Here is a 15,574-nt window from a genome sequence, read left to right as displayed (position 1 = left end):
GTTACAGTATACTTTTCATCAACACTTACTTAGATCAGGCTTAAAACTGTTATTTGTCAAACTAGCCCTGTAGCTAAATTAACAACTCTATATCCAATCACGTGCAGAGTATATTCAAATCCTACAGGCAAAAATTGTTTACATATTGGCTCAACATTGAGGGCACAAATCAAAATTCTTAAATGTGAGGGACCCCTTGCCCATTTAGCTCTCAATGTGCAGCTTATCTTGTGGGGAGAAGACGGTGATCAAACTGTTAGGGACTTTTTTTTAGGCTTTTGTTCTATTTCAGACTGATAACTCATTTCTAAATAAAATGTCCTTCTAAGCTCGTGGTGTGAGCTTATGTCACTCACAACTGCATCACATCACTGGCTGGCATGAGATTTTTCTGCAAGATCATGACTATCCAAATTTATGATGATTTTAGCCTACTGTTTTGCATTAATGATTTGTTCTGCCTTCAAAACAAAACAGAAATGGGGGGCATGTCAGGCTTTTCCCCAAATTAATCTGAAATAACTGAGAGTAATGATCTATATCCACCTTCTTGCACATTTACAGAAGATGAAATTGAAATGAAGGATTTAAGTATTCAAGGTCATAATGTAGGTTATTGGCAGAAAAAAATCAGGCTTGAGAGGTCCCAGAGTAATTCTCTATACAATAGTGTTTTACTGCAGGAAACAATACTTAAAGGAAGGTAGTAGTTAAAAAATTGAATTGCTCCTCTGTGCAATCTAGCAACTTAGTTTCCCTTCCTTGTCTCTAGCTTCTTCATTGGTAGCTTAAATACCAGGATCTAATATCCAAATTCTTCCTAAAGAGGTAAATCACGTTCCCTTTTTGGGAATCCACAGATAAATTAAGGCTATCCATGGCAATGTTCTGATCAGTTACCACAGGAAATTTCTGTTAGCTGCAGCATTTGAACACAACTGCCAAAACCCTTTCTGAAAACTTTGCTATTAGAATGTTTGTGTGTTTTGTTCGCAGTTTGCAAAATGGAATATACTGTGGTTCTTTCAGTCTCTGCCAGCAGTTCTTTGTGACATAGTATAAGATGCCTGTAGCCATAGAGCAGGAGAAGGGGGAATTCACTTCAGGTTACAACCATGTGTGATGAGAATGTGAAGAAGTAGCCAAATTTGTATGCTTTCTAGAAAGAAGTAAAATCTACAGTTTTCTGTGAGAGAACCAGACAAAATGGAAAAAAAAATTACTAAGTTCAAGAACTCACTTTTAACTATTTTTGTCTGTGTGGTTTTGGACAGTTTATGTAACCTCTACAACTGGCGCTATAAGAATCTGGGTAATCTGCCTCATGTCCAACTTATGCCGGAGTTCAGAACAGCCAACGCTGGGTTTTTGTATGACTTCCAGCTTATAAATGTAGAAGACTTCAATGGTGTGGGAGAGTCTGAACCCAATCCTTATTTCTATCAGGTAAGAGAAATAGTGTATGCTTTATTTAATCTGGATATGGCTTACTAAATCTTCAGCGAAGACTTTAAAAATACTGTAAACTGATGTTTATGTTCTCAGATAACACAGCCATGCACATGAATGATTTTTTTTTTTCCCCTCGTTATCAGTTTCGAATGTTGAAAAGGTTGATAATGTGTTGTGTTGTGTTTTTTTGCTCAAAGTGAATGACTGCTTGCTGTTTCCATTTTCTCAAAGTTACTGGGTTGGGGCAGAGATTTGGTGCATAATTCATTATGAAACATTGTTTTGGCCTATGGCAAATTAAAGGCTGCTGTACTGTCATGATAACAAAATAAGCAGTAGCATTTCTCTGTATGAAGGATCAACATTTGCTCTGTGACAGTGTTTTAATTTGATCTGTATATAAGAATGCAAAAGAGTCCATTCATAAAAGAATGAAACAGTACTACAAGAAGTATGCATAAGAAGCAGAGAGACATTGAGGGCGAAGTGAATTGCAAAAGAAAAGCTTAGCCTTGAAATTTCTTGCTTAAATTTTCAAATTAAGCCAGCAACAACAGCCTTTATCTATTTGTTTAAAATAGGAAACGCTTTGACAATTGTAATGAGATGCTTATATTTTCAGTTTTCTTATTCTTCTTCACTAAAATTTTGTTTTAAAAACAAAGATGGGAACAGTCTGGTACTTAAATAATCTGTTTGGGTTTTCCGAAAAGTTAGAAGCTGGATCTGTGTGCAAGTTAATGAATTTAATACAAATATAGAACTAACACCTTATATCTTGTTTAATGTTATGGAATGTGAACAATATAGTTTAAGCTAGTAATATGTATGGTCATTTTTTTGCCTACAGAGATCATTGAGAATTATGTTAATCTATTTTTTTTTTTGCAAGGTATTCATAGGGTATGCTTGGGTTCCTCTTGCCTTTTTTTTTTTTTTTTTAATAACAAGCTGGCGTGCTGTTAGTGAACAAAACAAAGGAGAGCCATAGTCCACTGCTTCTCATTTCTAGCTTGGGGTGATGGTTGTTTGGAGGGGAGAGTTTTTGATTTTGGAATTTAAACTATAACACTGTAGCGTATAAGTAGTAAAAAGCTGTCTGCTGGAACAGCTGCAATTAGTGCCTTAACAGCGTAATTGAGCACAACTTTATTTCATTTCTGTCCTGAGGAGATTAAAAGTCACAAGGACACAAAAGACCTTTATTCCTACAACAGCTATTCTGAACAAACTCTTCTAGTATGTCCTACAGTTAGTTTTTTTGTTTTTGTTTTTTCATATCTTGAGGGTAGAGAGATACTGGTGGGGTACATTGGTGACATTGAATAGTTTTTCTAACAGATTGCCATGTATTATTTCTCTTTGTGATTTGAGGCATTTCTTTCCAGAGTTAATGAGGATTAATATTTGTAGAGTAGCTTTATACCCACAGGTGTTTGGTATGTATAGCAACTCCATTTCTCAACTAAAGCAGAACCCACTTAATAATAAGAAGAAATAAAGGAGGCTGACATGTCCAGCCTGGTCAAACACATGCCAAGTGACGATAAGATCCTTGTATAAATATAACAAGAATAAATATCCACAATTGAGAATAACATTTTAACTTGAAAGATATTTTTGCTCACAGAAAATGGATGTAAACAGGCTACGAATAAGTTAACTCTGGAAATTGGACAAAAGCTCTTACAACCAGAGGAGTGATGCTCTGGGACAGACGTATATTATAAGTTAAAAAAAAATTTTTAAAAAGTTAGGAAATATACTTTAACATTAGATACTTTGAGATTGAATAGGTGTGGCCTAAAATAGAAATAACTGGATTTGATAATCCAGGTGTCTGTCTCCCTAATTAATTGTTGAGTTTCATTATTCTAGTTCAATGAGTTCTTTTTTTGAGCATACTGGAAAGTGATTCGTTCCAACTTTTTTTTGCTTGCTTATATGAAACCTTGTTAAACTGTTGCTAAACAGATTTTGTTTGCCTCTTTTTTTGTTTTGTTTTAAACCCCTTACATTTAAATACTGGTATCTGTAGACTATCAGCTTTTAATGCTTCTTAACAAATTATAATTCCACAGTTTTAAATAAGAGGTGTTTTTCTGGTATATTAAGTAGAAGAAAAAAGTTGTATTAGTACTTCTTGAGTTCTGTAGTAATATATTAAGGTGGAGGTTCTTTTGGGCTGCCAAGTATATAAATGCATTAGGTGCAAATGTGTAAATATTTTAGTCTTTGAATATAATTCAAATGTTAACACTTCTTTTAAACATTTTAATATATTTGAGGACTACTAAATATTTAGATTTTAATTGAAATAAAACTGAGTACTTCTCAGTTGATACTGGAAAGTGTCAATCTATTGCCTAACAATAATATTGACAGAAATTTTTAGCGGTTTTCTGGCTGAAGAAGGATCTAAATTATTAAACTTGCTTGTGATTTTTATTCTTTCAAAATGACTTTTATAGATCTGATGATTTCACTTAATAAATGTTTCAGCACTGAGATTTTTCTCTAAATAGACAGTTGTTCTTTACAATCTTACAAAATTAATAACTTTTTCCTTCCTTTTAAACTTAAGAATCTCGGAGAAGCAGAGTATGTTGTGGCACTATTCATGTATATGTGCCTGCTTGGTTACCCTGCAGACAAGATAAGCATCCTGACAACATACAATGGACAGAAGCACCTGATCCGTGATGTCATTAACCAACGGTGTGGAAATAATCCACTGATCGGACGGCCAAACAAGGTGACTTTCAGAATATATCGGTCATTGGAGTGGTTCTCTTTTTCATGATTATTGTGTTTTAGAACATGACATGATTGAATCTGTTCCATCTGATTGAATAGATTCACTGCTTTCTGTGCAAGTATTCCTTTATTAACAGCACATACTTATTAACTTGCATTCTGTGGAATTTCACTACTCTTTTTGCCTTTTTGTAATTAGTTATACAAGGAAATTGCAAAATCAGTGAAGTTCGATAGAGACTGTAGTCTGTGTCCCACAGACTACATGGGACAGAATAATTCTTTGTCATTTATTTTGTCTTCCTTTTAAATAAATAAATAAGAAAGAAAGAAAGATCCACCCAGAGTAGAAATGGCGATTTGATAAAATGCATGATGAAGAATCTTACGAAACAAAAATATATTTACAAAATTCTGGTGTCTGCTGGTTAAAGTTCTATATTATAAAACTTGTAGCTTTCCACAAGTTTTTGTTATTAGTACTCCACAGTTAGCTGTCCTAATTGAATAAAAATGTGAGAGAAATAGTATATGGAGTCACATCTCCCAGAAAGAGGAGTTTGATCTTTGGTTAGAGGTGAACTAAAACAGAATTAAAATATTCTCATTTCTCTTCTTATTTAATACAATCTGAATAGCAAGTTGATGTTGAAATTTGGATATCACGTTGTAATTGAAATGGCAAATATTAACCTATGGAGTTTGTTTTTTGATTGTCTAGGTAACAACTGTGGACAGATTTCAAGGTCAACAAAATGATTATATCCTCCTGTCACTAGTGCGTACCAAAGCTGTAGGCCACCTTAGGTATGTAAGAAAATACTCTTGTAGGGACATTAAGGTGGACATATTATAAACATCTTTCTGATGTGGAAAATATTATGCAAAAGTGTTCAACTTTTGCAGTATATAGTAGAAATGAAGTTTAGTGCTATATGTTGAATGAAATTCAGACCCAATTCCTTTTTACAACTGTCTGCTTCCCTTTTTACATCCACTTTATCCTTTAGTAATGGCTCTTACACAATAAGAAGTGTATACTGCTGCAGGTGGGCTGAACTTGGTTTCACCTTTAGTAGATTAACAGGAATGTAATTAATGCTTGTTGAATAAATGCAGGCTTAAAATTTGTTATAGATTATTTTCCATAAGTGAGCTTTTTGTTTTGTTTTGTATCAGCAGTGTTTGCTGCCGAAGTTGTGTCATTGTGCCGTTTAAAATGTTTGTGTTTCAGTTTTGGGGTTGGGTGGGGGAAGACTTATTCAGCAGCAGCGAGATGAGTTACGAAACGCATGTTTTCTCATTCAGGGATACAGACAGGCAGTTGTGGTTTGTTCCCAATGTAAAACTTAACTATAAAACTTAACTGTTTTTCTAGACTTTAGAACTAAAGGGTGAGTTTTGTATCATTAACAATATAGCGAGCCCTCTTTTATGTAAATGTTCTAGGATTTTGTTTGTTATTGAAACTATAGTAGGAAGAAAAATTGAAAACCAAATAGTACTTTAGCAGATGCCTTTATAGTTACTTTAATTAAGACTTCTGCATACTTCTTGTTACTTTTATTGGAGTTGTATCATCAGTGAGAAAGAACATGACTAATTTATTTGTTTTTTTTGAAGGGATGTCCGACGATTAGTCGTTGCCATGTCAAGAGCCAGGCTTGGGCTTTATATCTTTGCAAGAGTATCGCTGTTTCAGAACTGTTTTGAACTAACTCCAGCATTCAGCCAGCTCACAGCTAGACCACTTCACCTCCATATAATTCCCACAGAATGTTTTCCAGCAGCAAGACAGGTAGGAACAGCTACTGTGGATGTTGCTGCCTGCAATGGGGTGTACTTGTTGCCTGCCTTTAAGTGAGCTATAAGAGATGGGACTGCAGTGTCTTCACTGTTAAATCAGTGCTCCTTGGATAGTTATGTCCCTGGAGTTAACTTTGATCATGATACCAGCTGTTCTTAATTGATTATTTCACAAAACTAATTTATCAGTCATACCTGCTTTTTTTTCCTAAGTTCTGCCTGTGAAAGTAATTCTGTATTTTTATTTTAGGATAAATATATAGGGTTTTACAGTGTTATATATTTTAGTCTTGTTACAAAACAAATAAATGTCACTTCTCAAAAAAAAATACAAAGCTAATTGCTTTTCATTAATACTGGTAAAATTACATTTGACTGAGTAATTCAGGATAACAATTAAAATTGTTGCTGAGCTAGGTATGTAAATACAAAAATTTTGTAATATTGTACTAGAACTTTAGTAAAAGGTCAAGTATTTAAGTACAGGACTCTCAGTGAGTAGGATGCTAAACAACCAAATAAGAACTGGAGGAACATGTCTGCTTTGCTGTCTGAAGCTTTGAGAAGGGTACCTGCATGAATCCAAAACTCAGTTAGAAATCTTTACCTGGTCTTAAATGCTGTTGACATGTTTAGGAGGGAGCCTTTCTGTTGACACTGGTCTACTCTGCAACAAAGAATGGAGTGTATGAGTATACATGGTCAGAGAGAGTGTGAGTGTAGGCAAGGATGAGGTGGTTTCTGGCAGACAAGTAGGCTAATGTGAACTGAAACTACTTATGCCTTGAGTTAAATGACTGGAGTCCTAAACGTACTTTATGGATTAAGTATTGGAACCCAGCCTGTCCTTCTGAAATGAAATTTCTTCGTTGGGCTGCAGTGTCATGATTAATCCAGTCACCCAAAATGCAAGTCCCACATTTCCTACCATTCAAAAGAATTTAGCTATTTCTTTCTTTAAAAAGCATTTTTTCATTTACTGGGTTTATGTTTCCTAAAACAGTATAACAACTTTTTGGATAACGGTTGTGTTGCTTTGCTTGCTGAATTTCTACTTTTTTCCTCTTTAGAATGGAGAACGACCATCTCACCAAATACATGTTATTAAGAACATGCCTCAGATGGCTAACTTTGTGTACAACATGTATATGCACATGATACAGAGTACACGCCACTACCAACAGGTAAGGGCCTTCTTACTATTGGAAGGTGCATACCTAAAATAAAACCAACTTCAGTAAGTAACCAGGGATACTGTTGAGGTTTGAGACTGTTCTTTTCTGTTTACAGTTCAAGAAGGTTTTATGGCTGAGAGTGAGAATATTGATGTCTCTAAAATCTTGCAGTAGCAGGAGTTGCATCTTTTACTAACTTAGGCCCCAATTTAAGGCCCCCAAAACAGCCATAACTAGTGCTGGGTGCTTGATATAATTCTGTCTGGGCCGCAAAATTCCTTATTAATACTGAAGATCTAGTCTGTTCGATACTTACTTGAGGTAAACTTGTGCATTATGCTTCAGGTAAGTGCAGCTAGTAATATTACAGCACTGCCGCATGGTGTAATAATGCTTTGTAATAGATATTTTCATGACACGGCTGCAGTGTATAGAGAGACTACGTCATGTCTTCAAACCATTTTAACCAAGTTAGCTGGCTGTATTATCCAGTCTGGTTAGCAGCTGCAGTGTTTTTAGTCTGGTGGAATTTTTCATCAGTACTAGTTCAGCACCAAGCTAAGTAGTATGGTCTCAGAAGTAGGGGTAGATCCTTTATCACTTTTGTTCCTAATTTTGTCACTGCTTAATCCCTGGAGCAGAAAACATTAGAAATACATGAGCAGAGCTTTAAAGCAGTTTAAATGCTATACAGAGAACTGCCTTTAGTCAACACACTTGAATCAGTAGATGCTTAGGGATAGTTGATAGTAAACAGAAACAGAGAGGTCTTTGTTATCCCTGAACTGCAACACCTTACATTTAACACCTAGATGTTTTACAGTTATATTACTTATAACTTATTCTTACTCTGTGTAGCTTCCTTGTTGGTTTTTGCTCTTCTGAAGAGTTTCCAAAGGCAGAAGAAATTGATGTAAAAGGAACACTACTCGCTTTCTTCTAGCTGACTGTGGAAAGAGTGTGAGCGTGACTCTCCATTCCTGAATAGGGTGCTTGTCTCTGAGATCTAGGTTCTGTTCATTAATGCAGGGATGTTTCTCTGTCACCTCTTCCTTCCTTCTTCCAATGACTGTTTCATCTAATATCAGAACTATGTAATAAGTAGAGATCAGAACCCAAAATTCTCTCTCAGCTTAATGTCATACTTACGGATGGAACATTTGTGTTCCTCTGCACTACTTATCTCAATGAATCATGGAACTTTTTTTCTTCTGGGCAATATAGTTTCGGTCAAATTTAAGTACTTTGCTACCCAGAACAAGTCTTTGCAAGGTAGGCTGGATGCTTTCTTGCTATTTTGGGGAAATGCTTGAATTACCTGTCTGTTGTAAAGAAAGGGAATAAGGAAGAAGAATGACACCAGTGAAATAGTTTCTTGTAGCTCTATATTGCAGATCGTATTTAATGAGGATGCAGTGGACTGTGCAGTTGGTTACACTCAGAAGTGTATGAATGTCCTGAAAAGCAGATGGTAGCATCCAAATTTTACTAAAAGATGGGTTTGCTTGATTCCCTAATTGAATATGCACCTGAACCTTCTGCTAATACCAGCTATTCCTTTTAGCATCCTAATCTTACGTTGCTAGCTAAAATTAGTTTTTAAAAAAAAAAAAAAACACTGGTTTCCTACTGTGGAAATGAATCACGCTCTTGCAGCAGTTGCCAAAGAGTAAAGTTAAAAAAAAAAATTAAAAACTGTGGACATAACCTTTCTAATACAACATGGTGTTTTTCCTTTTCTTTTCCATTGGCCCTCACAGTAGTAGTCACAAAGCACACTATGAATCTAACTTCATTACAGAAGTCTCATGTGTTGAGGATGCATATTTTTGTATTAAAGGATCTCTGATTTTTAGACATTCTTTTTCTGTGAACAAATGGATTATGGGGAACAGCATAACTTCAAAGTATGTAAAAAAAAAAAAAAAAAGCTTCTCTCTGCTGGTAGTCATAATTGCCGCATAGATTGGTCCATGCTTGTCAGAAATTTGTAATATTAATGTCATCTAATTGAAGATAAGACTTCACAATTATTAAACATTTTATTGTACGTGAGAAGCTAAATTGCCTTTAAGCAAAACATAACCAAACAATCATCCACAGGAGATTTATCAAGCTTTCATTTCATTGAAATGCTTCACAGTATTCAAGCAAGTATCTATCATGTCATTAAATAATATCAAGCTGCAAGAAGTATGAGATTTTCTATACAGCCTGGAGTTGAATAGCATTCATCGTAGTTCTCAGCTCACTGTATTCTTTGTTTGTTTGCCCCAGGTCTGTAATGTGGCTACAACTGCTGCTTGTAATGTTTTGTACTTGCAAACCACATTCTTGGTTGTGAGCAAAGCACTTTGAACACACTAAAATACGTTTACAGAAGTATCATGTGAAAAATATTTAAGTATTTCTTTACCTGTTACTTGAACTTGTTCTACTTCTAGAGCTGTGGATGAACTTGTATAAATACAGATAATGTCCACATAACACTTTATAAGATGTTTTGAGGAGAAATTACTGAATTACTGGAATAGGTTGTTAAAGTCAGGCTTAAAAAGGAGTCCAGCTTATCTTGGAGTTTAAAATGGTTGATAGATGAGGTTTTGGTGGGAACATGCTTGTTGCTCCAAAAAGGGCTTTACTGTGGTCCCGTCACTTGTGTGTCTCTTTGGAATAATGAAATGTTTGATACCCTTGAGTTGGAAGTATTGAGTTTTTAACACCTGCTTTTCATGCAAACAAAAAAAGTAAGACCTGTATGTGAACCAAGATGACTCTTCATTTTATTTATATAGGCACTTTCTAAAAGGCTTTAGAAGCCTATTAAGGCTTTGAAATTTTAAGGCTTTATTGTTATTTTATCTAATGCAAATCCTTAAATCTAAAGTGAACAAACAGTTTAGGCTAAAATAGGAATAGATACCAAAATGATTTATTTGTTGTAAAAACTGAAAATTATTTCTTTTTCTGTCATCCAGCGTTTATTGCCCCCACCTGCCATGATTGAAGAAGCTGAAGTGACTCCAACTCAAGAGACTGAAGCAGAAGTTGAAGTGCAAGGCATGCAGGAAGATGCAAAAGAAGAAAATAAGGTAGAAGAAATAAAGGAAGAAGAATCGAAAGTGGCAGAAGTGGCTGAACATCGAACAATGCCAGAACACCCCGGAAGAGACAGTGATAGTGAAGACAGTGAACCTGAAGATGAGACTGAAAAGTGATCCAGGTGATGTTTGTCCTCGTATCTGTATTTTGGAAAACAGATGGGAAAAAGCAGTTGGAAATATGATTGCTATTTTTACATTGACTTTTTTTAAATGGTTGCTTGTGTAATGTGACCTTGTTTTGTATATTTTCACTGAATACTTTGTGGACAAGCAAAATGATTGGCAAACATTTTACTGAGTTCTTGTCAGTAATGTAATTTGTTTAATTGCCTCAAATGATATAGTTTCCTTTTCATAAGTTTTTCAGTAAAGATGCTTTTATACAAGTTGTGAATATTTTTTTAAATCATTGGTCTTTAATTCAATCACTGAGTTATACATTAAAATTTACTGATTAACTGTATTCAGTATTGACCAGACAGTCTTTACGGTTTCCTTAATATTTTACGGTGGATAATTTCATACACAGAACTGCACTTATATACACTGAGATGGCATTTTAGGCATAGGCTCAAGTTCAGTAAGATTTAATTGCACATATGAGCAATGTGAATTACCATGGGACTTTGAAATTTTTAAAAAGCTTTATTGAATCATTCCTTACACAAGAAGTTAAGATGCAGCTTTTTAACAGCATTAACTTAGGGCTTTGAAATAAGATCTCTTTCATTTTAAGAGGACACAGGATAAAGCCCTATGAGGAATAAATATTAAAGTAGTTCACTGAATGAAGGATTTACAAAACATGTAATACTGATATTAAAGACATAATGGCTGAGTGGGTTTTCTAGAGTAATATCCAAATATACATCTTTCATAAAGTGACGAGAGGTTTTTCCCTGGTTCATTAAAAATATCTGCCAATTTAGCAAATTTTCCAGTGGTTCAATAAGACTTATGAATTTCCAAGTTTGGTTTTCAAACAGAGGAGTAGCCATAGGAACATCTTTGACTGTTGACAATGGGGAAATACTTGGGTTTCAAGTATTGCAGTTCTGAACCTGCCAGAAGAATTTCCTCATTAAATGGATTAGAGATTCATCAACCTACATTAACCTATTCCTAGGACTTAAGGTCTTTATTTTTTCTTAGTATTTTTGTAGTGTAATAGGAGAAAAAAGTAAATATAAGCCAAGCTCAATGAAACACATTTATTATGTATTTGTGCACTCATGCACCTGCCTTGTGCACTCATTTCACCTGCCTTTCCCCCAGGAATTATCCTCTGTCAGTTAGAGGGTAGCTCAGGAGTAACAAACCATGATACTTACTATTGGCACATAATATTCATTTTTTTGGTTTGCTTTTTATCCACTGCTGAGCCATCTCAGGCAAGAATACTCTTTTGAGCAGATTTGTGTTCTTTGATTGTTTGTTCTGTGTGGAAAGGAATGTACTGCTTACTTCCAAACTGTCTGCCCTTGGAGGACAAGTAGCAGTCAATGTTAGGGTGGTAAGCTTCATGCAGTAATGTTCACATGTTCAAGCAGGGATGAATAATACAGGGCCTTCAGGCAACATGTGACAAACTCAGCTGAGGGTTGTCATCTTTGTTTTCCAAACCATTTTCTATAAATATGAGTCTAACAATCACTGTGCTTCAGAATTTTAGGAAACAATGGTAAAGGATTCTGGAAGGTTTTTTTTCGAAAAGGGATGATTTAACTGGCAGAGATTCTATCAATAAATACGACAGAAAAAGCAACCAAAGCTGAAAGGGACTGTGAAGACATTCTTGATTGGTATGTGGTTTGTGGTGAAATCTTGCTGTTTGTCTGAGAGCACACTGGCCTGTGTGATGCTGCATCCCATGTGCAGGCCTGCATATGTGGTCCCTTCTGACTCACTGTGTCTTTGTAGAACAGCCAGGTATGCAGTTAAATTTCTAGTCCTCAGTGATGGCCTAAAATGGTGAGTGGACTTGTGACAAAGATTTTATTGGCTAGTCCTTGCTGCCGTCTTCTGTACATTGAACTTTACACTTTTCAGGGACATGAAAGCATTGGGAGAATGCATTTTCAGAAACCTGGAAAATAATGTTTATCATGTAGCAGTGGTTGGAAAGTTCTTTATAGATTCGGAGGCCTTTAAAAAAATTGGTTCTGTTTATTATTTTTTGGTAAAGCATAAACTTAGTGTTTTCCAGGAAAATATATTTAGTTTTGATTTTCTATTTAAACTTTATTATGAAAAAGAGTTGGTGGGAGAAGTGAAAATGTTAATTTTGATCTACGCACTTTGTTTTCCAAAGACAATGTTTGCTTGGAATTTAGCATCCCCTTCTGATGTCTGTATCTTTATTCTAGCGAACAATGAGGTCTAGATGTTAATAATGTATTTAACTCCTGAAATAATTGAAATTTCAAACAAAAATCATGATATATATATATATATGATTTTTTTTAAGTGAACAGTTAAAAAAAACACTATTCAAGCATTATTGCAAAGAATGATTATAGCAGTGCATGAAAACCTAGAGAACAAAATCTTTGAGAAGAGAAGATCCTTTAAATGTATGAACAAAAGGAAAATATTTTAAAGCACTTTTTTTTTTTTATTGTTCCAAGGCCATGCAATAAAAAACTAAGGACATTTTAAATGAAACTAAAGAAGTGTTAGTGTTTTTTCTTCATATTTACTTAGCCAGCACTTCCATTAATTGGTCTAATCTTTCTCTATTACACTGAGCCTGTGAAACAACTTGGAAGGTACTTTCCAGATTTATTCAGCAACAGCTCAACTCCTTAGACTCTATTTTGTGTTGATATAAAAATGACACCGTAATTCAATGTACTACTCATTTCTGTAACAACCAGAAAAACAAGAGCAAAGAGCAGTTCACTTTCTTACTGATCCTTCATCCGTACATAGCTGAGATAGGGGCCTGTATTTATGCAGCACTTTCCATCTGTGACTGTGAAACAATGCAGTAAGTGCAGGTTTAGAAATGATCAAGGAAAATGCCTTAGTAATGGTTTCAGAGCATGGTTTGCTTTTGCCTTAGTTTATGGAACTTTGAAATGCCTTGGCAATGTGGCCAAAAAAAAAAAAAAAAAAGTTTGCCAAGGGAAAAGACTGTAGAAGCTGGAGATCTTAATGACAGCATCCGTAAACTCCGAAAGACAAGGCTGTTGTTTTTTCCTAGCCTACCTTGACTTTGCGTTACTACTGCTGTACGTGTTGGGTAAGGTTCTAACATTTTTCAAACAGGGAAACAAGCATTCTGCCACTTCACTTCCTTCTTAAACTGGGTCTTTGCTGTTTCATGGGACATAAAAGGGTATCAGTCCTGAAGAAAAGTATTTTGATGTGGAGTAGAAGTCAAGTACTGTTGACAGAAGGCCTTTGCTGACAGGACAGGAAAGACTAGTTTTATTCTTTGAAATCAGAATTCTTTTAAAAAAGAGAACCTTCAGGCGATGTTGCTCACATACTGGATAAACAAGATGACTTACAATTCTATTGAAACGAGAATTAGGTAACACTTGGAATCTGGTAGAGCAAATAGACAAAAGTAAATGTCCTAGCCAACAAATGAATCATGACCCACAGCAGTCAAGAAGCTGTGAATGCCATTAAGACATATGGCAGTGTAGCTTCCTTTGCCAAACATGGTAATCCTCCCAGCAGAACCAATCAATAGAAAACGAATGTTTTCAGGGGAGTTTTGAAGGCTGTTTTTACGTCCCTTAGTGCTTGCCCTGCTATGTGGTTTCTCAGTAGTAGTTTTCATACAGTCCTGTACCTCAGAGGATTGGTTGCTTAAGAACCTGACAAAAGAAAGAAGTCTGTACAATGTTTGTGTGCTGTAGTACTAAGAAACACATTTTAAAAGAAAGCTATTAAAATGGCAAATTAATAAAGAATTTCCTTAAAGGTCTTTCAGCTAAGCATCCTCTGTAAGTCCGTGCATTTTCCTAATTTTTGTGTGGTTTCTGAAAAAGTATAATTCTCAACCTTCAAAACCAAAATTTTTCCTTACCATCAGGTGTATCTACACAATCACTACGTTAAAAGAATGCAAGAAAAGAGGAAGAAACAATACCTGCCGTGTTATTCAACCTCAGTTTGTAAATAGCAATATTTCAGGACACTAAATACCGCTATTGGAATGAGAAAATGATCTTTCCCACTGCTATGGTAGGTAACAAGGGCAGATTATTTCTCCAGGCCTTTCTCTGGAAGGGCTTTAATCAGCTTAATCTGGCATATATGAAGGATAATGTAAAAAATAGTTTAATAGAAATAGTTTTAATAGAAATAATAGTTTCATATAGCTTTTGTTAGATTTTCTATCACCTTGGAAAAAAAATAGAGCAAGGACGTGGATCTTTGAATCAAGTAATAATAACATTAGTTAAGTGTAATGCAGAGAAGCTGGTTGCTGTGCTGTTGTGTCTGGAAAACAAGATAAAAATAAAAAGCAGAAGAGTTATTTCAGCTACAAGTAAGAAACTTTCCAGAGTTCAGACATTATCTCTTTGCTTGAAAAACATTATCAGAGGAAACAGAGAATGCACTTCTGTATACATGATTCATTTTTAGGAAAACGTAGACTGAAGCAAAAAGTTGAGCCAACTGTTGTCAATTACATGGTTCATCTATAGCTATCTGTAAAAAAGCATATAGAGCCACAGTGTACATTTGCCTGATGAAACACTGGAATTTTATGATTCCAGAGAATAGCATAAAAGAATAAGCTAGAGACCCAAATAAGGGTCAGGAATATATCACTCTTGGCATTGTTTGTGAGAGATAAAAAGAAGCCGCCCTTATTGCATTTATCAAGTGTGAATTCCTAAATTGCTGCAATCCAGCGTAAGAGAAGCCCTGCTACACATCTAGAGACGCTTCAGCATCCTGCTGTGCTAGCCTGACATCTCTTGTGTGTCAAGAGCACTTATTTTTAGATGGGACGGTCATTAGGGACATAATGTATCGTAACTACTGTAAAGGAAGTAGTTTAGGGGCAGCAGAAGTGGGTAGGGGGAAGCTCAGCATAGAGGCACTAAGATTCTCTTTCTGACCTTAATCCACAGCAGTGCAGACTTGCCCTATTTTTGGGAGTGATTTTTGGCAGCAGCAATCATGTCCTATTGGGCAATACCATGTTTTCTAAAATGAGACATACCACATGTTTTGCATGCTGAGTCATAAAGGGGAGAAAGCGCCTTAACAGTAATCCTCTTTTGCTTGAGGACACATGCAAGAACACTGAAA

The 15,574-nt window shown here is 35.4% G+C and overlaps 1 protein-coding gene across 1 annotated transcript in view; it reads left to right on the top strand.

Moving 5' to 3' along the window:
• AQR (aquarius intron-binding spliceosomal factor) overlaps window positions 1-12,958 on the top strand; it is a 54,566-nt gene extending 41,608 nt beyond the window's left edge. Inside the window, exons 30-35 of the mRNA XM_083839638.1 lie at window positions 1,275-1,446; window positions 4,037-4,207; window positions 4,931-5,016; window positions 5,833-6,007; window positions 7,086-7,199; window positions 10,169-12,958. Coding sequence (XP_083695764.1) covers window positions 1,275-1,446; window positions 4,037-4,207; window positions 4,931-5,016; window positions 5,833-6,007; window positions 7,086-7,199; window positions 10,169-10,408 — 958 coding nt within the window. The 3' untranslated portion in view covers window positions 10,409-12,958. The remainder of the gene's footprint in view (window positions 1-1,274; window positions 1,447-4,036; window positions 4,208-4,930; window positions 5,017-5,832; window positions 6,008-7,085; window positions 7,200-10,168) is intronic.
• The last annotated feature ends 2,616 nt before the right edge of the window (window positions 12,959-15,574 follow it).

Source organism: Anser anser, assembly GCF_964211835.1.
Source record: "Anser anser genome assembly, chromosome: 5".
In the NCBI taxonomy this organism is placed as follows: Eukaryota; Metazoa; Chordata; class Aves; order Anseriformes; family Anatidae; genus Anser; species Anser anser.
This window is presented reverse-complemented; position numbering and strand designations above follow the sequence as displayed.